Source organism: Trachurus trachurus (assembly GCF_905171665.1).
Source record: "Trachurus trachurus genome assembly, chromosome: 13".
NCBI classification, from domain to species: domain Eukaryota; kingdom Metazoa; phylum Chordata; class Actinopteri; order Carangiformes; family Carangidae; genus Trachurus; species Trachurus trachurus.
The window spans coordinates 5,505,010-5,531,402 of NC_139892.1; the positions used below are offsets into that span (position 1 = coordinate 5,505,010).

Sequence of the window (26,393 nt, forward strand, 5' to 3'; positions counted from 1 at the left end):
CAAAGACCTGATACTGACGACAATGTGGTGATGATGGGCCAAAAGATGAAGTATCTCACAACTTCATGAAATGCTCGACGGCCTCATTTAACAACTTTCCTCTCGTAATATTATGACTTTATTTCTCATAAAACTACCACTTTATTCTAGAAGTCTGTAAAAAAAAAAAATGTGGCCCTAATACTCTGTCGTAATCAGCTGCGTTAAGACAAAAATAAAGCTATTTAACTCTCTGTGATTTGAAACAGTTTGATTGGATGTTAATGAAGTAAATACAGTGTGTTTAAAACTTAGATTACCGTAGATGACCATTTATTAGCCCGGGCGTTTAATATGCTAAATCGACTTGGACCCCAGGCGTTTATAAGAACCAGGCGCGTATTTGCAACAGGCTACAATTTATTTTTGCAATGAGCAGCACCAAACCATCATGCAAAGAACAAGGAGGTCACCATAGGAACACTGGAACAAAACTACTTTTTTCCCCGACGCATCTTTATTGACATCAGACAATAAATAAAAAGACAGTTTGTCTGTGTAACCGCGACACAGGGAGCTGATCAGAGCAGTGTTATGAATGATAACGGAAGGGGGGGTCGATCGCGGTAATTTCAACACTGTACATTAGCGCATTTATCTATATCCCTCAGTCTAGCGCGCCTGTGTTTGTGTGTTTGTGTGTCTGTGTGTGTGTGTGTGTGCGCCTGCATGCGAGAGAGAGAGCGAGAGGAGGGGTTGACTGACAGAGGTGAGAGCCGGTGAAGCGCTGTTAAAAAAAACTTTTGTTTTCTGTGCAAGACTATGGTAAACACTTAATCGCCCGGGCGTTTAATTGAACCGGCGTTTATTATGCCAAATGAGGTCGGACCCCGGCGGCTATTAGAGCACAGGCACGTATTTGCACGCGGGCGATTATTTGGTCATCTACGGTAACTACAACTGGTGCTGTCAGTTGATTCATACAGATAATATTTCTGATGCAGCGTAAAGTATCTATTTGATATTTATTTTTATTTACTGTATTTATTGTCTTTTTACATCTTTTCTTATAATCGTGTGCACTTGCTGATCGTACCTTTACTCTTTTACATTTGTACTGAGCCTCTGCACAAGAATTCCTCTCTACTTGAAGCAGAAGTAAGCGATCCGGTCGTTTTGGCTAATGCTGTGTTCCAGGCAGGCTTTTGAAACCGTAAATTACAGCTTCAAGTCACGACTTACGACTTTGTAGCCTTCCAGGCAACCCACTCGTGTTTTTCCGACCTGTTTTACCTGTGAAAGTCACTATAACGGCCACTCGTAACTTCGTGACGTTATGGTGCGTTCAAGGCAAATCGTAACTCGTGTTTTTCCGACCTGTGAAGTCGTACCAGTTAGATCTTGTACGAGTTCACGGGTCGGAAAAACACGAGTTACGATTTGCCTTGAACGCACCATAACGTCTTGTCAGCCAACGGAGTTAGCAGCCCCCGCCCTCGTCATGGATCTATTGGTCCTCGTCCCTACGTCACCACATTCACGGCGTCCCTTGGCTGCACACACAGCCCTTCATGCCGTTCTCTCTCCTCATTGGATAAAACTTGTAGGATACGACAAAAGTTTTCTCCTCGGCTCAGAGCAGAGCAGAGTGACTGACAGACCCGTGTTTCGGTCGAAACACTCTATGTAAGTGATTGCTGTCGGAAGATAGAACTATTTAAGACTTATATTAACACAAAAATATCGCTTACTTCTGCTTTAACAAATGTACATATGGCAAATAAACTTTATTTTATCTTATCTAATCAAGATTCTGTATTGGTTCAAAATGAACCTCAATGTGACATTTCTTTACAGTAAGTGTTCAATGATAATAATCAACTGTAATTTTAATGTAAAAGAACCAAAAACAACGAGAAACGCCTCAAAAACTGGTCAAAATAACAAAAACAGGTGTTAGAATGAAATTTGCATTACGTTTTTCATATCTGTCTGATGTTGTATGAACGGTGATGTAACTGTGACATAAACAGAAAACAGGAGGTGAGTGTGTGTTAGTGTGTGTCTTCAGGTGAGTCTTCAGTGATAACATGTGTTTACTTGTAACCGTCCTGAGATGCGTTCACTGCCCCTCAGAAATCTGAGGTTTTCTTGTCGACACACACTTTGTTCAATCCTCAGAAACACAAACACGTCGGCCTCGGACAAACTCTTTATCACGCCGATTGACACTTTGTCCGTCCTGACCGGCGTCGACCGGAGCGACGTGATTGGACGGCGGCTGCAGGCGGAGGTGACGACGTGACGGAGGTAAAAACAGAAGAGCGGGAGCAGCTCGAGTCTCCGTCTCCGTCAGAGAGCAGCAGACAGAGCAGCTGATAAGATCTGTGAGGGCATGTCAGACATGCAGGAAACCAGACAGATAGACTGCAACACACACACACACACACACACACACACACACACACACACACACACACACAGAGGACAGTAGTGGGAAACACAGAATGAACAAGGACAAAAGGAGCGAGGTGACAGACTGATGAGGTGATAGTGGCGCTCCAACGGCCGCCATCTTTCCACATGAACAAAAAAAAAAAGTCAAGAGGTGGAGAAAGTGGCCGGACGAGGAGACTGGAGGAGAATGAAAGGAACCAGCTCCAGGAGAAAGTGAAGAGCAGGAATGTCTCCGAGACAGAGACGTCTCAGCTCCTGTCTAATCTGCTGCCAGGTCAGACCAGGTAATTGCCCCTCCTGCCCCCCCCCCAAAGCAATGACAGTTAATGGGGGTGTCCTCTGCATACCAGACAGTTACTTTACTCAGCCGACCTCTGCTCCGCTGGAGATGAGAGTCTGAGATGAGAAAGAGCCACTTTGTGTGTTCAGTAAATTGGTCATAATGAGAGTCAGAGAGCTGTCAGAGCTGCAGCTGCAGAGTTGGAGGGGGGAGGGGGGGGGGGGGTTATTACCTGGAGAACGGAGGTGGTTGTGATTGTGCGACAGTCACAGTGTGACAAGGAATTGAACGTTATCTAAAAGAGGAGGAACAACATGGCTGTGTGGTTAGAGAGGCAGCACATTCCTCCGTCACTCACTCAGTCAGTCAGTTCAGGCTCCAACACCGGAGAGGAATGTCACGAAGGACGAGATAGAGGACGCACAAGCTGCAAACGTCCGTCACCAAATCAGACTCAAACACACCGTTTACACCAGTAGGTCACCAACCTTTCTAAGACCAAGATCCCTGACCTCAGCCTTGGTGACAGGCGAGATCTACCTATTGCAACGTCAAGAGTTAACAACGGTCCAGATTGTATTCATAATTTAAGGTATTTTATCAGGCCTAATTGTAATGGAATTACATCAAACACTTCGGTCGAGCTTTCAAATTGATGCCACCAAGAACTGCTGTAACTGTAAGGCCATCCCTGTCTTGTTAATAATAATTCACATTGTACTTTCATTCTTAACAACTTAATTTCAATGCATCACAAATGTGGCCTATTTCCCATCTCTATGAGGAAATTATTTGTTAATAGTAAGCAATAAGGGAAAAAAAACAGATCATAATTTAACTAACAGTATTAAGTGTTATCAAGTGAAGCTTTATGTTGATGTGCCCAGTTGATAACTGACGGCCACACTTTGCTCGGACTCGGAGCAACCGGTGACGTGAACCCTCAACGTAACAACCACTCTCTGTGCAGCACTGGTCGACTGCGCGTTCCTCTGTTATCTTCCGCAAAAAAAAAAAAAAAAAAAAAAAAAAAGCAAGCCAAACATCAATTGGGCATAGGCTAATGTGTTTCTGAACTCATTTTTCCGGTATTATCAAGATCGACTGGAACAGTCTCCAAGATCGACCAGTCGATCGCAATCGACGGGTTGGCGACCACTGGTTTACACTCTGCATTAAAGGTGTTCAGATTTTTTTTTATTTTTGATCCCACTATGGGTCTTAAAATTAGTGTAATAACTCATCTATCAGGCGATGTAGCCCAAAGTTTGTGCAAAATTCTAGTTTCGAGTAAATCCGGGGTGAAAGTGGGGTAGTTTTATTTCGCATTGGATAATGCAGGCATACAAATTATGCGTCATGTTGCTCACAATTCATCAGCCACTGATAATGGATCCGTCATCTGTCAATCAAACGTCTGAGAAAAATGAGAGATACGATGGAGGAGGCGTTCGATAACGACCAATCAAATTAGTTTTCCTTACATGGGTAAACTCATGGAAGGACGGCCATTTCTGAACACCTTTAATCTGCGTTTCCAGTGTCCACGTTGAGATCCGATCACATGTTTGCACAGGTAAAAGAAGAGAAACGGTAGCCATCCATGAAGTTCTGCTATTGTACTATTGCACTTTCTTTGGCTTTTCAAAGCGGTGGAAGAAGACGTCTTCAATATCTAGAACGGCGATGAAAGAGGAGAGGACTGACTGAGTTGTGCTGTGGCCTCTGAAGCCTCTGTCCAGAGGACGATGTGGAGGAGGAGACACCGTGAAGACATGTGGGAGAGGAACTTCATGGGAATCACAATCCGTCCTCAATATGTCTTGGGTGCATTTACAGTACAGCTGTACTTCCATGTGGTGAAGCTCTATCTGATTGTAATCTGATTACTGGATGAAGGATGAAGGTCCTGAACTGAGACACAGCTGCTGACTCTGCTCACCTGCATCAGTGTTGAAGCTTCCAGACGAGAGTTGTATGAAGGACGAATCAGCGTTTGAAACAGTCCACATACAAACTGAAAATCCCACCAAGTCTTCAGCTTCACATGTTGAAGCCGAGAGCTTTTCACTGTCTTTTAAAAAATGATTTGTCTCCAACGACATCAGGACGGTGAATGTTACGCAGCGAAAATGTGACATAATGTTATTTTCAGAGTAAGGAAGCTTTCACCTGGCGACTAAACGCTGGGTACGTTACAACCCTAAACACAACACCATGACAACAACCTGTTGTCTCTCAGCACTCTGTCTTGTTTGACAAAGGGACACAAACTTTACAAAGACAATGAAATTAAATTAAGGAAAATGTGTCAACACCACGACCCAGATGACTGACCCAAACACTGAGCTCAAGTTCTGCACCAAACCCAACACAGATTTCATATTTGGTCCATTTTGGTCTTTTGCCAAAAAAGTTCAAATGAATCAGGTCCAAAACCTCTTTTCACTTAAAATAAGACTCATCACCTAAAAATGAACTTGTTTTTAGATCATTTTTACTTGTTTCAAACAAATTTTCACTTGAAATAAGTAGAAAAATCTGCCAGTGAAAGCAAGTTTTTTGTGCTTGTAATAAGAAAGAAAAACTTGCTCCACTATCAGATTTTTCTACTTAATTCAAGTGAAAATTTGCTTGAAAGAAGTAAAAAGTGTCTAAAAACAAGCTATGTCTCAATGTGATGAGTCTTATTTGAAATAAAATGAGATTTGTTTTGACTAGAAATGACATGTTGACTAGAAATAAGAGAAATATTCTTGGTAAGATATTTGAGTTTTTGCAATGTGGTTCTGGTTCCTCATCAAAACTCATTGTAAATCAGTGTTTCCAGTGAACCCAGATCTCAGACCTCGGGGACCGGCACTCTCCGGTTTGTCCGAGCTCCGGCCCCTGGGCCCCCGGGGGTTTTGTTATCAGCTTCAGGTCTGTTTACCTGTCCTCGGGTCACTGACACCGGAGACAGATAAGGCGTCTCTCCACCCACCTCACCAGAGACTTTATCACGCTCTAGTGTGTGTCCCAGAGTGTGTGTGTGTGTGCACAGCGTGTGTGTGGCGGCGATAACCTCCGACCCCGGCACCAGGCTGAGGCCGGCGCTCGCCGTTTACCACGGCGCCGCATCAAAGCCGGCTCAGTGTGCAGCCGGTCAGCGGACCTGCCGTTCAGTCGAACATTAACCACCGGCTGCCTCCGAGGGTGTGTGTGTCTATGTGTGTGTGTCTATGTGTGTGTGTGGGTGTAAGTGTGTGTGCACCAGTCAATAATCCTGAACCCAACAAGGTCTGAAGTGGTTTTGTTGAGTAAGCTCTTCTGACCTGATCCAGAAAATAAAAACCTGAGTTTAGGATCAGTTCAATCTTTTTCATTTTAGTAGCTGAACATCACACACACACACACACACATTGTGTGAAGCTTCACTTGATAACACTTAACACACATTGTGTGTGTGTGTATTTTTGTTTCTACAATTCTCTATTTAATAATTGTCTATTGCCTGTGTGCTTTGCATTATATTACACTGTGACTTATTATAATTGTATTGTGTTGTATTGTATAGTTTCATATGACGGTGAACTACTGCCTATGTGCCTTGCATTGCCCTGTACTTGATTGTATTATTATTATTACTGTTTTTACTGTTCTTTGGAGGTACTGTGCCTAATTACATCTGGCAGGGGGACTGCCAATGTAAATCAGCCCCGGCTGCAACTGGGTACAGCCACACCCCTTCCTCTTCAGAAGGGAATGCTGAATACTGTACACTGTCCTCCATAAAATAAAATAAAATTGAATTGAATTGAACTGAAACACTCTGAAATTCACTGATCTGGTTAAACACAAGGCTGCACAAACCAGCTCCAAAGCAAGATACAGTATAACCTACTTCCAGGTGAGGAAGGGTGGGTTTAACCTGAGAGAGGAACTGGATGTGAAGAGAATTCATGTCAGAACAACTCTGAACAGTGTGTGTATAACAGTCTGTGGAGAAGGAGCTAAATAAAAAAGCACAAACTATAAAATTGTTTAAAAAATTACTAGGGCTGCCCCCAAAATAGAAAACAAAAAAACATCTGGAGCCCTGTCTTGTCAAAATTAAGTCAAAATCAATATGACTGAACTGTATATGAAAGGCTATAGGGCTTTTAATTTGAAGGGCCAGATACAGGAAATTGTGACACTCACTCGCTGTCAGTTTTTTGTTGTTATTGTTTTTTTACAAAGCGCGGCAGGTTTTTTTTTTTTTGTCAAAAGCGACTTTTTCCAGTGTTGTTACAAACGTTTCTAGATAAGGTACTAAGTGGAGAAGGGGTAGGAATTAATAAGCTGATGCTTCTTCCTACTCCTTTTCAAACATACAAAGCGTTGTATGTGTGATTATTCACATGTTTGATGTAAATATATATATATATGTTTGATATAAAGCCTTCATTCATTCATTCTTTTGAATAAGGAACGATGGAGTAGTGGAGAACGGCTGCAAAGCTTGACTTCCTCCTGCTCCTACACTCGTACATCCAAAAATAATAATCAATCAATCAATCAATCAATCAATCAAAAAAACAAAACAACGAAGCCGGTTCTTCTGTCGTCTCAAACTGTTTGAACCTTCACTGCACATTTCCATTTATTCTGATTTTATTGATGATATTTAAAACAAAATGTGATTTTTATTCTTCCACTATAATGATTGCATTATATTCTTTTACGTTCTCTTTACGATTCATTGTTATTATTATCATTATCATTATTATAAGGTTTATTTATGTAATAATCCTGTCCTCTGCAACACATTTAGTCTCTGAACATGTTGAACTGGGAGCTGAGGTGGTATCAGTGTGTCCCTGACCTGGGTGTGTGTGTGTGTGTGTGTGTGTGTGTGTGTGTGTGTGTGTGTGTGTGTGTGTGTGTGTGTGTGTGTGTGTGTGTGTGTGTGTGTGTGTGTGTGTGTGTGTGTCTGTGTTGTCGTTAGTGTGAGTCACACAGGTGAAGTGGTTTCATGTGTTTCATCTTGTGCTCAGTTTGTTCTGTTGTGTTGTGTTTTGACTTCAGTGGTTCCTCACTGGATTTACAGACATGTATTTGCACTGGACACTGGAGATAATTATAGGTTTTTATAAAAATAATAAAACTGTAAAGTCACAGTGAATCTGGAGTTACATGTGTGATCGGATCTGACAGTTATGAATCTCAGTGTTGACACAAACTGCAGCGATCGGGTTTTAAAGCCTCCGTGGAAAACTGATGAACCTCAACTTTATGACTGTAGAGAGAGTGTGTGTGTGTGTGTGTGTGTGTGTGTGTGTGTGTGTGTGTGTGTGTGTGTGTGTGTGTGTGTGTGTGTGTGTGTGTGTGTAACTGTGTGTGTGTAACTGTGTGTGTGTGTGCAGCAGACCTTGGCCTCGGTCTCCCCCCGGTGCAGCGTGTAGAGGTGGTGCACGGCGCTCTGTGACGACGCCCAGGGGTGGGTGAGGATCTGGAAGACGTGGAAGTCGTGGCCCAGGGTGTCGGCCGTCACCAGCAGCATTCCTACAGTAACACACACACAGACAGACACACAGACACACACACACACACACACACACACACACACACAAACACACACAGAGAGACACACGCATTAGTACTGCAGGTCAGCTCCATTGTGGTCACTGGGTTAATGTGTCACATGTGGCTCATGTACTTCTGCTTCCTGCAACTTTTACATCTGTATTTTTATTATATATTATATCTTTATTATATCACATCTGTCACATCCTGCAAACTCAAAGTGCAGCATCTCTGTAATAATCTATAATAAATAAGATGAACAAACAAAATACAGTGAATAGAGAATCAGTGCTGCAAGATTCATCGCTTAATGACATCACGGGGATCAACTACAAGTTTGCCCTTGAGTTGCAATGTGGGAAAAATGGTTTTCGCAGTTTCTAAGAAGATAAATTTGCGGTTTTAAAGGAGTGAAAACAATCTGTTCTCTGAAGCCGTTTTCCCACTAAAATTAGCGGGTCGACGCGGGTTTTTTAAACGCGGGTCGACCCGCTAGCAATCGGCATTTGGCCCCTTTCCCATTGACCAACATGAGCCGAGTCTGACCCCGCGCTGAGGGATCAGACAGAGCATAAACCAGTCGCCCCGCTCTCATCCGCGGTGCAAGAGACACACACAGTCATCATGCCACAGCCGCCCGCCGCGGAGTGTCCGTCCGCCGAGGCAGACTCTCTGGCTGGCTGACCTGGAGCACCAGGACCGCGGAGGACAGAGAGTCTGCTGCGGCCGGATGACGGACGTCCGCGGCACAACACATCAGTTAAACAGACTGTCGCTTCTTTTCTTTTCTTTTTTTCTATCGTTTTTGGTCAGTGTTCTCTGATCTTTTGATCCCAGTCTCGGATGAGAGCAGAGCGGAGCAGAGCTTTGTTTTGGTACGTGATATGAGACGCAACCGGCGGGATGACGTAGCGTCACGTAACGTTCAGTGTCATCACGTAAATTAGCGGGTTGACGCGGGTCTGGCGTTCCCACTGCAAGCCGAGCAGAGCCGAGCCGATTAAAGGCGATTTTAACCCGCGTCGCTTGCCGAGTCGTTTGACCCGCGTTGACGCGGGTCGACGCGGCTCGGTGCGCCTTTCCCACTGCCACCAAAAGCCGATTGTTAGCGGGTTTAAACGGGTTTTTTGGCCAGTGGGAAAGGGGTATGAGTCGATCCAACACAAACATCTACCGTTATACTGTATGGAGCTTTAATACAAACATCTACCTTTATACTGTATGGAGCTTTAACACAAACATCTACCTTTATACTGTATGGAGCTTTAACACAAACATCTACCTTTATACCGTATGGAGCTTTAACACAAACATCTACCTTTATACTGTATGGAGCTTTAACACAAACATCTACCTTTATACCGTATGGAGCTTTAACACAAACATCTACCTTTATACCGTATGGAGCTTTAACACAAACATCTACCTTTATACCGTATGGAGCTTTAACACAAACATCTACCTTTATACCGTATGGAGTTTTAACACAAACATCTACCTTTATACTGTATGGAGCTTTAACACAAACGTCTGTGTCATCACTAAACCAGTGTGTTTCTCTCTGATCCACCTCCTCTGCTGGGAAGTAAATCATGAAACAATCATTTACAAGTGCAGCTCAGTAGAAAAACAGAGGGTTCAGTCACAGTCGACCAAAGCCTCTCTAAACGGAGCCAGTGTGAAAGTTTTGCTGCTGATACAGAACTGGGCCAAACAAAATATTTAAAAACTTCCACTTCTTTCTCTTCCAGCGGCTCACACACGATTCAGGGCGGCCAGAACACGACCGACTGTGCAGCGCAGCGCAGCCGGGACACATGCTGGATGGCACGGCAGAATTACTGCGCCTTTAAAACAAACAAACCAGCCCATTAAAATAAAACCAGCTATCGTTTGTCGCTGTCATAAAACTCAGCCCCCCCCCCCTCCTTCCTCCTCCCTCCCTCCTCCTCTTCTGGTAAAAAGCAGCGCTGCAGTCGTGTGCTTCTTCAAGGACAGACAAGATGATAAGTGTCTGTAAAAGACAGAATCTGTGTATTCAAACGTCCATGTATGGTTATGGGTGTGTGTGTGTGTGTGTGTGTGTGTGTGTGTGTGTGTGTGTGTGTTTAAGATTCACCGAAACACACACTGAACCACAGCTCGGCACAAGTGCAATCTCCCCCTCCCTCTCTGTGTGTGACAGGCCCATTCATTTGGTCCCGTTTTTATTTGAAGCTCATCAAGCTGCAGAAAGTACAGGCCCTCACCATAAACAACATGCTCAACAAACCACACCAGAACAAACCCAGAGCTAAACTGGCTCAACGGGGAAAAATGCAGCACGGCCGCCGCCGCCACGGATAGGCCACGGCCGCCGCCGCCGCCACGGATCGGCCGCTAGTGCTGCTGCTGCTTCTCAAACTCAGAGAACCCGTCGACAAAGCAACAGAAATGTGCCCTTAGCAAAAAGTAGTTTATTAAAGTGTACTACAACTATACTCATTTTATACTAAAACTGAGGCAGTATACTTGTTGTGTACTTTTGTAAACTTAAAATGACCTTATAAAGTATACTTCAATAAACTAAAGTGTGGACTAGAAGTATAAACTTAGTACACTGTAGTATATAGATGAGTGTACTTGTTGTGTACTTTTGTAAACTTAAAATGACCTTATAAAGTATACTTCAATAAACTAAAGTGTGGACTAGAAGTATATACTTAGTACACTGTAGTATATAGATGAGTGTACTTGTTGTACTTGAAAGTGTACTTTTGTAAACTTAAAATGACCTATAAAGTATACTTCAATAAACTAAAATGTGGATTAGAAGTATATACTTAGTACACTGTAGTATATAGATGAGTGTACTTGTTGTATACTTGAAAGTGTACTTAAAATGACCTATAAAGTATACTTTTATAAACTTAAAATGTTCCAATTTAGTCCGAAGAAGTATTAAATGAGTATACTTTCTTTAGCGATAAGCTATACTTATGCTTATACTCAAACATACAACTTCAAGCATACTACTTTTTGCTAAGGGTGGTGCACGTCGCCTCAGGACAGTGAGTCAAAAAAGCTGGAGAAGCATCACTGATACACGACGGAGAAGAAGGAGAAAAAAAAAGCGCCAACTGTCCAAACCTCTGTCTTTTCTGTGACGACTCCCAGACATAAATGATATTAAAGTAATTAGCGATTTTTTCCTCTGAGTTTTTTTTCCCCCTTGGAAGCTTTTATGTGGAGGCTGCAGTAGGTTTTAATTAGTGGCCGGGCTTTATTGGGTGGCATGTCAAATGTGAAAAGAGGAGGCTGGGATGGCACGAGATTAAAAGGATTCAGCAACACGTGCGAGGGGAAGATGGAAAACACTCTGTGGAGGGAGGAAGAAGGAAGAAAAAAAAGAAGGAGAAGGAGAAGGCGAGGGTGCTACAACATTTTTTGCACATTCACTCAGAGTTGAAAGGTTTCTGTTTTTTTTTTTTATTCTGAGGCTGTGGAGGAGTTATATTTAAAGAGAGGATGAGGAGGTGGAGGAGAGTGAGTGGATGAGCGATGGGGTCACGCAGATTATCAGAGAGGGAGGGAGGGAGGGAGGGAGGGAGGGAGGGAGGAGTGAAGTGTGCATTAAGACGGCGGTTTAGCTATTCATGCTGTATCAGAGCGACCAGAAAAGCCCAGAGAGAGAGGGAGAGGGCTCAGGGCCCGGGCCGCTCGCTGTAAACTCTTGGAAAACCCACGCCCCAAACGAGGTGCCAAGCCACAAGAAGCATTTGCGTCAACTGGGAATAGAGAAAGAAAAAAGGGAACGGGGCCCGTCTAATTATAGAGTCTGGAAACGGAAGCGCAGGGTGATTAGGAGTTGAGGCGCTGCGGCCTGTTTATCTGGGAGCTTCCTCTCGCTCTCAAAACCTCCTCTCCCCCACACTCCACTCTTTCTTTCTTTCTCTCTTTCTTTCTTTTCTTTTTATTCTTTCTTCCTCCTCTGTGTTTTGCCCGGGGCCCCTCCCACCCGGTTGGCTGGAGGAGTCTGGCCCCTGGGTTTCTTTCTGACAGATGAGACTTGGCCGCCTGAGCTTGGTCCTGGCCGGCGGCCTGCTCCTCTCTTCTTCATCATCTTCTCTCTACTTCTTCATCATCGTCTTCTTCGTCGTCTTCTTTCGTTTTATTGATTTGCACCATTAAAATCAAGGACAATTACAAAAGCAGAAATGAAACAAGGATACTAAGTGCAGGAGAGGTTAAAAACGCAAAAAAAAACTGCAAAAAAGCAAAAACAATTCAACAACAAGAACCAAAAAGAAGAAAGCAATACAAGTGTCTATAGTCATAACGCAAAGAGTCAAAATAAAGCTACGAGTATGAATAAGTGTTAAACAAAACAGAAGTGAAACAAGGATACTAAGTGCGGGAGAGGTTAAAAACGCTACAGTATATGGACTTATAGAAAACATCTCGCCAAAAAAACGCAAAGATTTAAAAACTATTCAACAACAAGAACCAACAAGAAGAAAGCAATACAAGTGTCTAGTCAAAACGCAAAGAGTCAAAATAAAGCTATGAAGTGTAAAACGACTGCGCATGAGTGGGTGAGCAAAGTCAAAATGACTTTATTTTTCCGTCAGGATGGGATGACGACGATGATCCAATGATAACTACAGTCTTGATATATCAGATAAACCTTCAGTCTGGACTTTAGATTAATCAGGGATGAAGATGAGGACTGCGAAGCGAAGAAGCTCTGCAAGCAGAAGAAAAGCTGCTGGTGGAGGAGTCTGGGCAGCTGCTGGATGTGGATTCTGGATCTGGACGTGGATCTGGAGCTGGAGCTGGAGCGCTGAGCTGTGTGAGCGCGAGTGCCCGGGCGCTGGGGCTTTTGTGGCCTTGTTGAAATACAGAGGCCCTCGCCGAGAGGCGTCAGTTGGTTAGCCCGCGGGAAGGCCAAATTAAAAAGGAGCTGCACCGCTCGGCGGGCGAAGAGAGAGGGTTTCGGGGAAAGCGGAGGCTGCCAGAGCGGAGGTTTGACACGTCCTATTTATAACACCTCGTCCCAGGGGTTACAGTGTTATTTACGATGTTTTAGTACCGAAATCACTGGCGCACGCACTTAAGACGTGCGCTAAAGTGGAAGAGATGACCTCTAATTTGCCATGTGCGCGAGACATGCGTCTGTATGGGACATGAGGGAAGTGATATAATCATTTCCATAAATATCTGCCTTTGCTTTTTCTTTTTTCTTCTTTCTTTCTCTCTCTGTTTTCTCTGCCTTCGTCGTCTTCTTTTTTTTTTTTAGGGGGTCCAAAAACTCTTTTTGTTTTGTTTTGCTGCAGGCTTCACTGTCCCATCTCTGACCATCCAAACACAAAACATCTGCTCAATCCCATTAATACAGGGAGGATGTTTCATTTACAAAGTGGTCGGGGCTGGAGCTTTATTCTGCACAAAGGCACCAGAGAGAGAGGGAGGGAGGGAGGGAGGGAGATGGAGAGAGCAACAAAGAAGGCGGTGATTTCCCTACTTGGCAACACAGAAGGCCACAACAAAACTAGTCCACTTTTTAATTAACAACACTAGGCTCAAAAAAAAAAAAAGCTTTGAAAATGGGGAAAATCTCAAATTATAACCATGTGGAGGACATAAAGCCGGAGGGACGGAGGGAGCGCAGGGGATTCAGAGCTACAAATGAAAGACTGAGACACAGAGAGACAGAGCTTTGTCTTCACCGCTGCCAAGGTCAAGTCTCTATGTGTCTCTATGTAGATTTACACATGTGTTGGACATACACGACGTACAGTACAATACAGTACAGCAGAGTCAGCACGCTCAGAAAGTTTTCAGACCCCTTCACTCCTTCACTTTGTGCACATGAAAACTGATTATTTGACATTTCAGTTTATTTTTTTGCAGATTTATTGAAAAGGAAAAGTGACGAAAGTTTTCAGACGCTTGAGCCTGGACCAGACAACAGTGATTCCCATATATATCTGCGTATGTAGGCTATCTTGTATTGTTTTGTATTGAGTCTGAGGATGGACCCTGCTGCAAAGGCATCTCATGCTCGAATTTTATATTTTATTCTATTATCCTACTTAATTCTATTCTATTCTATGTCTATCTTTGATCCATCTAACTCTAATGTTGGTATATTACACTTTTCGCTGTTTTTTCATTCATTATTCTGGAGCTAGACAAAGAAACTACACTATCTTCCATTTATTTTATTCATCTGATCACAGCGGGAGCCTTTCTGAAACTGTCAGATGGTGCAATGACAGCTTCCTTGATTTAAACGTGTCAAAAACAAAGGAACAAACCGTTGATTTTAGGAGGAGCAGAGTCATAAAGTATTCTGACTTCCCTCCTCCTCCACCCACGTCTCTTCTTATCTCTGAGTCCAAAGCGGAGCTCGCTCGGCCTTCAAACTGTAAAATACTCTGACGGTCTCATAAATCCAGTGAATCCAGTCGACGCACTCTTTCCTTTTTCTTTTTTCTGAACCACTACAAACTGAGCTACTGGCTGCAGCGCTAATTGGAGGAAGGCGGAGAGGGCAGCGTCCCTAATCCTCTCAGCACCGCCGCAGCAGCTCCACACTAATATACGAGCAGTTTTATTTCCACTGGGCAGCAGGGTAGGCATTAGAGGGTTAGAGCCACGCAGACACCCAGCCAAAGTCAACCGCCTCTAATATGACAGAGCGCTGCAGTCGCACTAATTACATATTTGTTTTAGATTATCAACACAAACTGGGATTTTTATTTATAGACTCAAGATGAAAGTGGAGTCTGAGCAGGCCGCCGCCTGGTTCTGGATTCAAAAGATGACATTTTTAAAACAGAAAAGGTTTAAAAACATCAAAGTGTGAACTTTAACTATGACCCAAGGCGTCTGACACAAAAGGGGCGTGGCCTAACCTGCAATCACTGAGAGCTCATCCAATAATATACAGTATGCATACATCAACCTGCTGCTGTGATGACATCACATTGTTTTAACAGGAAGTTCATCATCACTGGATTCCTCCAGGAAAAGTTTTACTTTATTTTTTTTTTACTGTGTTTAATAAAAGAATAAATAAAATGTCAAAAATGATTGAAAACTATTGATGGACCACAGAGATGAGGAGGTGTGAAGCTCCGGTCAGCAGCAGCTACATCACAGTCACATGACTCTGACCTCGTCTGTATAAACACAGTCGAGTTTTCATGATCACCGTGACGATGTTTAACGTCACCGACGACCTCTGTGGTCTCATCAGACGCTCGTTAGCAGCCGAGGTGTAAAAACTAAAAGTGATAAGTGATAACAACGACTCCATGTTACAGAATAAAAACAAAGAGTGTCAACAGGATTAGACGTAGAATAAAACATGAGGATGTGTTAAACACTAAACTGATCTTAATTAAAAACTCAGGCGGTTAATGAAGAGAGGAACCAGACGAGCTCAAAACAAGGAAACAGACCGAGGACGAGTCGACGGCTCCACAACGACTACGACCTGGTGTTAAGGTGAAGAACAGGAAGCGGGTTTGATCCTGATTCAGCTGTTTCCTACGTGGTCACAAGAAAAATACTAAACCACAGGTACATTTAATCCTAGAGAGGAGGAGGGAGGAGGAAAGAGGAGAAGGAGGAGATGGAGGAAAGAGGAGAAGGAGAAAGGAGGAAAAGACGGTGGTGGAGAAAGAAGGTGGAGGAAGAAGAGAAGAAAAGAGAAAAGAAGAAAAAGAAAAGGAAGGAGAAGGAGATGTGGTGGTGGGGGGTGAAGATGGAGGGAGGGTGAAACCCAGAGAACACCGGTTCATTTGACGTCCAGCCGTCTGAAGCCGAGGGTTGTGTGTTTGTGTGAGGACGGACCACACACTTATTAACAGATATGAAACAAGGTGTGTGTGTCCGGTGTGTCGGTGTGTGTGTGTGTGTGTGTGAGTCATTACTGTGATATTATTTGTTGGAACGCCTAACCCTTTAACGGGCCGAGCACGGGGCCTTTAAAGAGCAGCGGCGGCGTGGCGGCGGTCAGGTCCACAGAGCGTGACCCAACTCTTTCATCACCTGCTCTGAAAACACTCCACTTAGCTCCGCTTCTACGGAGCATTTACATATCTGCACACTTCCTGCTGCTGGACCCGTTCACCAGCCAGCCAGGGAGGGAGGGAGGAGGAGGGGGGGGCGTCCAGCATCAACAATAATGCTGCGTTCGAGACAACTCTGAACTTTCCCACCTCGTACTTAAAAAAGTGCAATCAAACGCCACCTCATGATTTTATATCACTACTTATTGAGTTAACTGTTCTTATTGTTTTATTAGAGCTAAACTTTAATTGTATGCAGAATCTCCACTTTTATTCCATTGCGTTATCTATACATTATTCTTATATTTAATTTACTTAAATGTATATTTATCTATTTTATTTTATTAAATTTACCTTAGTTTTTATCAATTCTCTGGTGTTTTTCCCACTGGGAAGTACAAATTGTTCAATGTAAGGTTGAGTTTCTTCAGTGTTGATTGATTGATTAATTCATTCATTCATTCATTCATTCATTCATTCATTCATTCATTCATTGATAAACTTTAGGAACGTCTGGTCTATTGTCTATAAAATGTTGTGTTTTCTGTACCGACTGTACATAACCTCATGTACAAAAACATTCTTCGAGTATCAGTCGTCTGACGTCACACAACAAAAAGAACCACATCGTCAATGGTAAAACATCGATTAAAATGCATTTAAAAAGCCAAAATACATTAAAACATTTCTTCTTCTTTTTTAAATAGTTTTTGTGTCCTTCGTAATGTTTTAATGCCTGAAGCACTTTGAATGCAAAGTTAGTCCCACTCCAACATGTTTGCGATTATTCTGGTCGTGGTGCGTCTCTTTGAACGCTTTGAAGTCGGAAATCCGAGTTTTCCCATGGGAGGTTCAGAGTTACGAGGTGTCTCAAACGCAGCATAAAGTCAAAACCTTGTGGTCGTACCCCTCCGCCGCACAAACTAGTTCCAGTTAGAGAGAAAAAATATGAAACGGGTTTTGAGTTTTGGATAAAAATTATTTTTGAGAGGTCACATCTCAAATCTCTAGAAATCCCGTTTCGAGTTTCGTCCCCCCAAAAATCTTAAAACCCAACCAAAGCCGGTTTAGAAAAGAAGACGGTCCACTCTGAGTCAGTTTCCTGTATCAGTGTCCCGTGAGTTTCTCCATAACTCCGCCCCCTTTAGGAGACCAGCAGACCGTGACTCCGCCCCTCTTAGGAGACCAGCAGACCGTGACTCTGCCCCCTTTAGGAGACCAGCAGACAATGACTCCACCCCCTTTAGGAGACCAGCAGACAATGACTCCGCCCCCTTTAGGAGACCAGCGGATCGTGACTCCGCCCCCTTTAGGAGACCAGCAGACCGTGACTCTGCCCCGTTTAGGAGACCAGCAGACCGTGACCCCGCCCCTTTTAGGAGACCAGCAGACCGTGACTCCGCCCCCTTTAGGAGACCAGCGGACTGTGACTCCACCCCCTTTAGAGACCAGCATATCGTGACTCCGCCCCCTTTAGGAGACCAGCAGACCGTGACTCCGCCCCCTTTAGGAGACCAGCAGACCGTGACTCCGCCCCGCTTAGGAGACCAGCAGACCGTGACTCCGCCCCCTTTAGGAGACCAGCAGACAATGACTCCACCCCCTTTAGGAGACCAGCAGACAATGACTCCGCCCCCTTTAGGAGACCAGCGGATCGTGACTCCGCCCCCTTTAGGAGACCAGCAGACCGTGACTCTGCCCCGTTTAGGAGACCAGCAGACCGTGACCCCGCCACCTTTAGGAGACCAGCAGACCGTGACTCCGCCCCCTTTAGGAGACCAGCGGACTGTAAATCCACCCCCTTTAGAGACCAGCATATCGTGACTCCGCCCCCTTTAGGAGACCAGCAGACCGTGACTCCGCCCCCTTTAGGAGACCAGCAGACCGTGACTCCGCCCCCTTTAGGAGACCAGCAGCAGCAGCAGCAGCAGGTCTTGAGTCTATTGACTCCAATGGGAGAAGTGAACATGAGCTCAGATTATGGTCGATTCTTTGGCTCCAGAGTCACTGAAGTAAATATTAGACTCCTTTTATCACAACACACATCTCTTCTGAACATTTTGACACGAAAATGGACAACTTTGTTCCAGACCTGTCTCTGTCTCAACAACACATTCTCACCAGATCTCTAATGTTTGCAACGCTAAATATGACTGTTAGCTGTGTATGTATGCATGTTATCATAAGAAAATATAAATATCTCACTTTCTTCTACCGAGCAACTTTTATAAATCCACACACACGTTCACAACGCGAGGTGGAGGGACCGATCACCACACCTACTTTAGGAGACAGGAACATTTCATATCATTGGTGCAGCTTGTAGTGAGACATCTTGTCATAGTAAAGGATCTTTGACCAAACCAACAACCTAAGAAAATTACTATGAAAATACATAAATAAGTAATAAATAAGTAAAGTAAGTGAATAAATAAATAAAAGGCCGCCCTCTCCTCAGCTCGGATCAGAACTTCTCTGTTTTTTGTTCTCACAGGAGCTCAGACTGAAACTTTCACACCAGGATCTTTTCTATCAAAATCCTCCACGACAAATTGCTGCCGTTCAAAATCTCTTGATAAAGACGGAGAGGACAAAGGAGGAAGAGGAGGAGGAAGAGGGGGAGGAAGGAGGAGGAGGAGGAGGAGGTGTAATCCTGTTATCCAGCGAGGACACAGACACTGAAGCTGCAGACGAACTAAGCTGCTTCCATTTCTACGGCCTCTTAAGAAACTGAACGAACCACAGGACGATCTCACAGAGCTCAGACTGAACCTGTGTGTGTTTGTGTGTGTTAGTCCAAGTGTGCGTGTGTGTGTGTTTGTGTGTGTGGGATTTTCTTCCTGACTTGTTGTAAATCCACATTTCTCTGCTCTAACGTCATGAATTTGTTTTTTCTGTGTCAAACTCACGTCGTCCATCTGGAAACTCAACTCTGGACCAGTGACTCACAAACACTGGTGTAAATAAACCCCAGTGTGGACAAGCTGTGTGTGTGTGTGCGCGCGCGTGTGTGTGTTGCTTTCAGTCCCTCTGATGCAGATTCATAGGAAATATACAAGACCAATAATAAATAGTTTGACACGTCTGAATGCAGAAACACTGATGTTATGTTTTCGTGGATGTTGTGTTTACTGAGTGTTGACAGTGTGGGACTTTTAACGCAGCGCCGTGTGTGACCTCCTGACCTCCAGCTGTGACCTCACCGACCGAGACAATCTTTTACTGACCTATCAAAATAAAAGCATTAAAACTAAACGGCACCAGATCCACTGTACGTTAAACTTTCAGGTCGTGTTCATGTGAGTATCTGAAAAAAACTGATGTCTTTGAACGCGTCTTCTGCTTTTTCATCCACACGGAAGAAAACTTTCACAGAAAATTCCTGGAAAGTTCGGTCACAGTGCAAAACTCCTGATTGGGTGAGAACAGTTTTAGAGCCCGTCCACACCGATATGGATTTACCAATACGGATTTATTGATCCACACTCCAGCGTTTTCGTCTGGACGACCATAACTGATCTTTAGTGAAACGATGATGTCATACCCCCCACCGCTCTCACCTGTAACCACCTGTTACAGTCTATAGACATAACAACAAGGGGGTCCCTAACTTTTTCTTGAAATTTTACCTTTTTTCAAGATCTTTTTTTTTTTTGAGAAATGTTTACCACTTTCTTTTATTTATTTATTTTTTCCTTTTTTATTTTAGAAATTTTACCAGTTTTTCTAGAATTTTTTAAAAACTTTATCTCATAAATGTGTCCACTTATTTATTTTCTCACGTTTTTTTTTTTTAAGAAATCTTACCACTTTTTTCTAGAATTATTTTTAAAACTTTTTTTTTTTAGAATTTTTACCACTTTTTTCCTGAAATTTCTCCACAATATTTCCAAAAATCCAAAGCCATTGGCCCTCATTTGAATGTAAATTGACTAAAACAGTAACGTTCTTCAGTCTCAGAACAAATATTGGTGTATTCCTGGTGTTTGCTTCAAAATTTGGTCCAATGGGGTCCGTGGTCTAATTTGTGTCAATTTAGGGTCCTTGATGTAAAAAAAAGTTTGAGAACCACCGGTCTAGATGAAGATCTGGTGTGTACTTTGTTATTTTTGAAAACAGAAGAGGGAAATGTTTTTATTTTTATAAAAACTCAGCTACGTGTGAAAACGAACTGAGAGTTTCTGTCTCGTCACTGATCTGGACACCGTTTCCACGGCAGCACTGGACAAACAGAACCCTGCATCCTGTGTTCATGGGAAGGAGAAGCCGAACAGCTCACCTCTTCCACCAATGAGCTGCGCGTCTCCCACCTACACACACACACACACACACACACACAGTTACAAATGCCCTGTGTGTGACCACACTGTGTGGGCTGAGATGAGGCGTCCACTCTGACACAGGGTTTCCACAGACCCTGAGTCACAGCTCGGCCGTGTGAACACTGATCACAGATCTGATCTGAACTTTTACACCGTCATCGCCATCATCATGGTGGTGTTGTTTTTCACCTTCGTGAGCTGGAGTGTTTTTTACTTTAACCACAAGAACAAAACACAGACACAAAGTTGTGCTGTAAAACAACAGGAACCAAACATGACTGAGCTTTTTAGACCGAGTTTACAAGTGGAGGATGAATTTAGAGAAGCCACAGCGCAGACAGACCTCAGGAAGGAGTCTGGTGTGAAAGACTCAATCTGATTATCACCGTCTCATCTGCATTATCACTGAATAGATCTGGTTTTACGTCGAGATGTCATCATGTGAGACTCGTCTTTCTGTCGCCTGCAGCCAAAACATCGCTCAGCAGCTCAGAAACGGGCTGCTGTTGTGTCTCTGCTTGGTAAATGTTAACATGTAACCAGTTGTTGTTATTGGGTTAAGAAAAATAAGAAAATATGATAAGCTGTTGGGGTATTTTTTGTACATTACATTTTACAACCTGTTTAGTACGGAAGAGCATTAGCAACAATGGAGATATACTTTTTTGACTTAAATAGGGCTGGGACGATATGCTTTTCTCCCGATTCGAGATTCTTCTACGATTTTTTGGATGGCGATTCGATTTAAATTGCGATTCTACGATATTGCCGATTCTCTCAATTTTTAGTCTGCAGTTTTAACATTTATCTGCACACAAACACTGTAGGAGCCTATATATTAACATACTCCATTATAAAGTGAACTTAAACCCTTTTAAAAACCTGTACTCTCTGTATGTAAAAAAGGCGAACAAATGCACATTGCACAATATTTCAAAAAATCCCACCTCCCCCCCCAAAAAAAAAAATCTAAAAAAAAGAATTAAAAAAAAAATCGATTTTTGAAAAAAAATCGATTTAAAAATCGTCAAAAAGGATATCGCGATATTTATGTGAATCGATTTTTTCTCCCACCCCTAGACTTAAAGGTCCAGTCTGTAAAATGGAGGTAAAACCGTCACATCCAGCGTTCAGATTCTGGTTCACAGCACTCATTCCCCCCTCCCATCGGCAAAGTGACAGTGTCCTCCGAGGTGAAGATCTAAACCATTTCACCATATGTCTGCTGTTTCCTCCTCCTTCTTTCCTTCTGCTTCTTCGTTAGTTAATTTATGAACATGAAACTCTTGAAATGCTCAACAAGATGCCGACACTCTCTAAAGCAAGACCCTTGCTATATGTATACATGAAAGAATAATTATATAAAGCTACGAAAACCAAACTGATTTTATTCTATAGTGATTATACACTTATACAAATATATTCATGGGCAGTAGATTCAGATTTTAACAATAAACCTTGACAATTATTACACACTGGACCTTTAAAAACTTTTTCTGACTGATTATTGGCCCTAATGCTCTTCCGTAGTTGAGACCTACCTTTTTAGCCTGGCGTTTAAGTGAATTTTATTATTTTCATAGCACTGTAGTCTTTATTGCGTTAACTGTTCTTATTGTTTTATTAGATCTAAAATTGTATGCAGTATTTCAACTTTTATTCCTTTAAATTATTGATATATTTTACTTATATGTATCTATTTTATTTTATTTTTATTCCATTTACCTATTTTATGTTGGGTTTTATCCACTTCAAAGGACAAATTGTTGAGTGTTCGACAGCGTTTCCTCAGTGTTTTAATTCATTTTTGGGTGTTTGAATGCGTGTGTGTATGTAAATGTGTGTGTACTATGTCTATGTGTATAAATGTCCTCTCTGTTTATTTATTTATTTTAATAAATTGATTGATTGATTGATTGATTGATTGACAGACAAACTTTAAGATAAACTGGTCTATTGTCTATAAAATGTTGCGTTTACTGTACCGACTGTACATAATCAGGGATAAAATAATAAAAAAACACTTCGACCTTTATCATTTCACATCAAGACTCACAATTGTCACCTGATTTAACAACAACAACAGCAGCAGCAGCAGCGGCGGCGGCGGCGGCGGCCTGCGTGTGACGTTCAGGCGCAGCTCTGAGGCGACGCTGCTGCTGTAAATCTCATCAGAGCGTTAATCACTGTCTGAGTGTGAAAACACAGCTCAATCTGCAGCTGAACGTGTGGCCGACTGAACCCGCCCGCGTGTGTGATGGTGTGTGTGTTGGTGTGTGTGTGTGTGTGTCTGGGGGAATTCCCCTCGTGTTCAACATGTGGGTGCGCTGGGGTTTTTTCGGCGGCGGCTCGGTTTCTTTCACACATCAGTGAGACTTGGGGACGTTGGGGAGTTATTGGCGCGGCGGCCCAGCTGCGGCGCTGGTTGGGGCTCGGCAGCACCAGGCTACTCATTAGACCGACCGGCCCGTTGCTAAAGCAGGGATCTGGTTTATGGGACAGAGAGAGAGGCAAGTCTGGATTCATCTGCAGCCGCCGCCGCCGCCTCTACTGCCGCTCTGGGCTTTGATGAAGGATGGAGAATCACATCTTCCTCTGAAAATGGGTCAATTTGATCATATTATCAATATATCAGAAAGTACTGTGCAAAAGTTTGAGGCTCTTCAGATTTAGATTCTTCTCCATGATGCACGAAGCACAACAACGACCCAAAAATGACAGCCAGGGTCAATTGATGAGTCCTCCTTCAGATCCCACGTTATGGAGTTCAGTCTGGGATCTCATGAAGAGACAGAAGACACAGAGACTAGTCCACATGTAAATGCAAACAGCCAAAACCAATTTAAACACCAATATCATCCACCTAAACGCCATCTTTGTTCCTAAAAGAGGAACTCTTCAGGATTTCCACCTTAACTCTGCTCCATGTGTCCCTTGTCTCCAGCTCCAGAGTCCTAGTGCTGGTTAAATCAATGACTAGTAACTAGTTCCAGGGAGAATGGAGGCTCTGCCTTCCACCTAGCGTCTCTTGGCTGCTATATTAGTCAATGTATACGTTCAATTTAGGGGCAATGGCGTTAATTTGTGGAAATATTGTAGAGAAATTTCTGGAAAAAATACTTTTTTAGAAAAAAAGTGATAAAAATTCTCAAAAAAAAAAAGTTTTTAAAGAGATTCTAGGAAAAAAGTGGTAAAATTCCTCAAAAAAAAGTTGAAAGAAAAATCTAGAAAAAGTGGTAAAAGTTCTCAAAAAAAAAGTGGTAAAAATTTCTCAAAACAAAAAAAAAAGTGGTAAAAAATTCTCAAAAGAGAAAAAGAGAGGGTTGCCCGCACACTCTTACAGGAGGTCACAGTGATTTATTCAGCACAAACGTTTTCGACCATGTGTGGTCTTCATCAGGTGCCTACGTTACTTTTTATTGCCCTGCACCTCAATAGCCTACAGCATGATGTGCGTATAAAAACCTCCTTTTTCCAAAAAATTCTCAAAACAAAAAAGTTTAAAAATTCTAGAAAAAAGTGGTAAAATTTCAAGAAAAAGTTGGGGACCCCCTTGAACCCTCTCAGGGACCCTACTTTGAGAACCATTGAAATCAGTTCAATTTAGGGCCAATGGCATTAATTTGTGGAAATATTGTAGAGAAATTTCTGGAAAAAATACTTTTTTAGAAAAAAAGTGATAAAATTCTCAAAAAAAAAAAAGTTTTTAAAAAGATTCTAGAAAAAAAGTGGTAAAAATTTCTCAAAAAAGTGGTAACATTTCAACAGAGCCGCAAACTAATGCACAGTCCTGTAGATTCCTGTCCTGCTCAACTGTGTCTCCTCTAACTCAACCCGTTCAGTACATAAGAGCTGCACATGCTTCAGGTTTTACCACCTTCACACAGAGAGAGAGCGACGGTCATTTCATTTCTCATGTTTGAATAAATGTCTGAGTCACATTTATTATTTTAAAAGTCCAGAGACTCGTTCGTCTGAGGAGAAGAAGAAGAAGAAGAAGAGCGAGGTCACAGCTCAGAAAATAAACTCTCCATTAAATCTACTGTTTGCAGGAGAACAATGATGCTGATTCACCCGACAACTGACATTGATTATCACATCGATTATCGACTACTTGGACAGGTCTTCCCTGATTGATCCATCCTGATCAGTCAGAAACATGCAACTTAACATCATAATAACAACCAGAGGAGGTTACCAAGTTGATAATAAGTCAATAAGTACGAAAAATGTGTTGATCAATTGATGCATAAATTAACTTTTCCACACGTTCACAAAGAAATAAAACAAACTTTGTGTCTCTTTGATAGGTAGGGGTGTGCCAAAAAAACGCTTCACATAAGAATCACAATTCTCATTTAATACGATTCAGAATCGATATAAAATCTCCCAAAATCGATTTTAAAAAATGAAACAACTCTGCTGGCTGTCGGCCTCCATTTCCTTAGAATTTAAAAAGCAGCATGTTTAACTGCACTATTTTTTTTTTTAAATAAAGAGGCACTTTTAATTTTGTTACTTAAAGCAGATATCAGCTTCACGGCCGTTTCGGCTAATGCTGCGTTCAAGGCAGGCTTTTGAAACCGTAAGTTACAGCTTCAAGTCACAACTACGACTTGGTAGCGTTCCAGGTAACCCGTAGCTCGTGTTTTTACCATCCTGTTGTCTGTGAAAGTTCCCTATAACGGCCACTCGTAACTTCCGACCCGTGAACTCGTACCAGATCGAACTGGTATGACTTCACAGGAAGGAAAAACACAAAGTACGAGTTTCTTTGAACGCACCATGAGTTAGCAGCCCCCGCCCTTGTCAGGCATCAATTGGTCCTCGTGCTACGTCACCACATTCACGCGCATCCCTTGGCTGCACACACAGCCCTTCATGCCGTTCTCTCTCCTCATTGGATAACACTTGTATCCCACAAGGAAAATTTTCTCCTCGGGTTACAGCAGAGCAGAGTGACGGAGAGACTCGTGTTTAGGCTGAAACACTTCATGTAAGTGATTGCTGACGGAAAATAGGACTATTTAGGACTTATATTAACAAAAACATTCCACTGATATCTGCTTTAAGCAATTTGTGATATTGCTTTTATGCAACAGTTACAACAATTCCATCTAAGCATGGATAAATGTTTAAAACTCAATAAATGTGAAAAAGACACTTTAGTCATTCTGTCTTGCAAAGCAGACTGGAGTAGATTATGAGGATCTTTTCACACCGATAGACTGAAGCAGAAATCATTAGGAATCAAATCCTTTTGAATCGAATCGTAGCCCCAAAACTCAGAATCGAATCGAATCGTGAGATAGTAAAAGATTCCCACCCCTACTCTTTGATGAGATTATAAAATTAGCAGCATGTTATTGTAAAGTCTAAATCAGCAGTTTGCCTTCTAGTTGTGATACTTGTATGTGTTTAAGCTGTGGTGTTGTGTTGTGTTGCTGCAGCTGGATCAATCGCTCCATCTAGTGCCACTCACGCTCAGAGAGAGAAGAGAGAAGCAGCTCCAGGCCGTCGGACAGACAGTATATCTGCCATCATCAAAACACGAGTGTATTTTGACCTTGGCTCTGAAACCTACTCATCAAGTCAAGGATCGTTAAGGACGAGTGAGGAGGACGAGACGAGAAAGAAAACAAGCACACACACATTGCAGCTGTTAAAGACAGAGAGCGAGAGCGAGAGCGAACTCCGCCGCCGCTGCTCTGCACTTCATCTGCGTCCCTCTAATTACACCACTAGGAA

At 42.8% G+C, this 26,393-nt stretch overlaps 1 protein-coding gene across 1 annotated transcript in view; it reads right to left on the reverse strand.

Moving 5' to 3' along the window:
• bcas3 (BCAS3 microtubule associated cell migration factor) overlaps positions 1-26,393 on the reverse strand; it is a 430,682-nt gene that overhangs the window by 330,268 nt on the left and 74,021 nt on the right. The window contains exon 14 of the mRNA XM_083984996.1: positions 8,109-8,242. Coding sequence (XP_083841122.1) covers positions 8,109-8,242 — 134 coding nt within the window. The remainder of the gene's footprint in view (positions 1-8,108; positions 8,243-26,393) is intronic.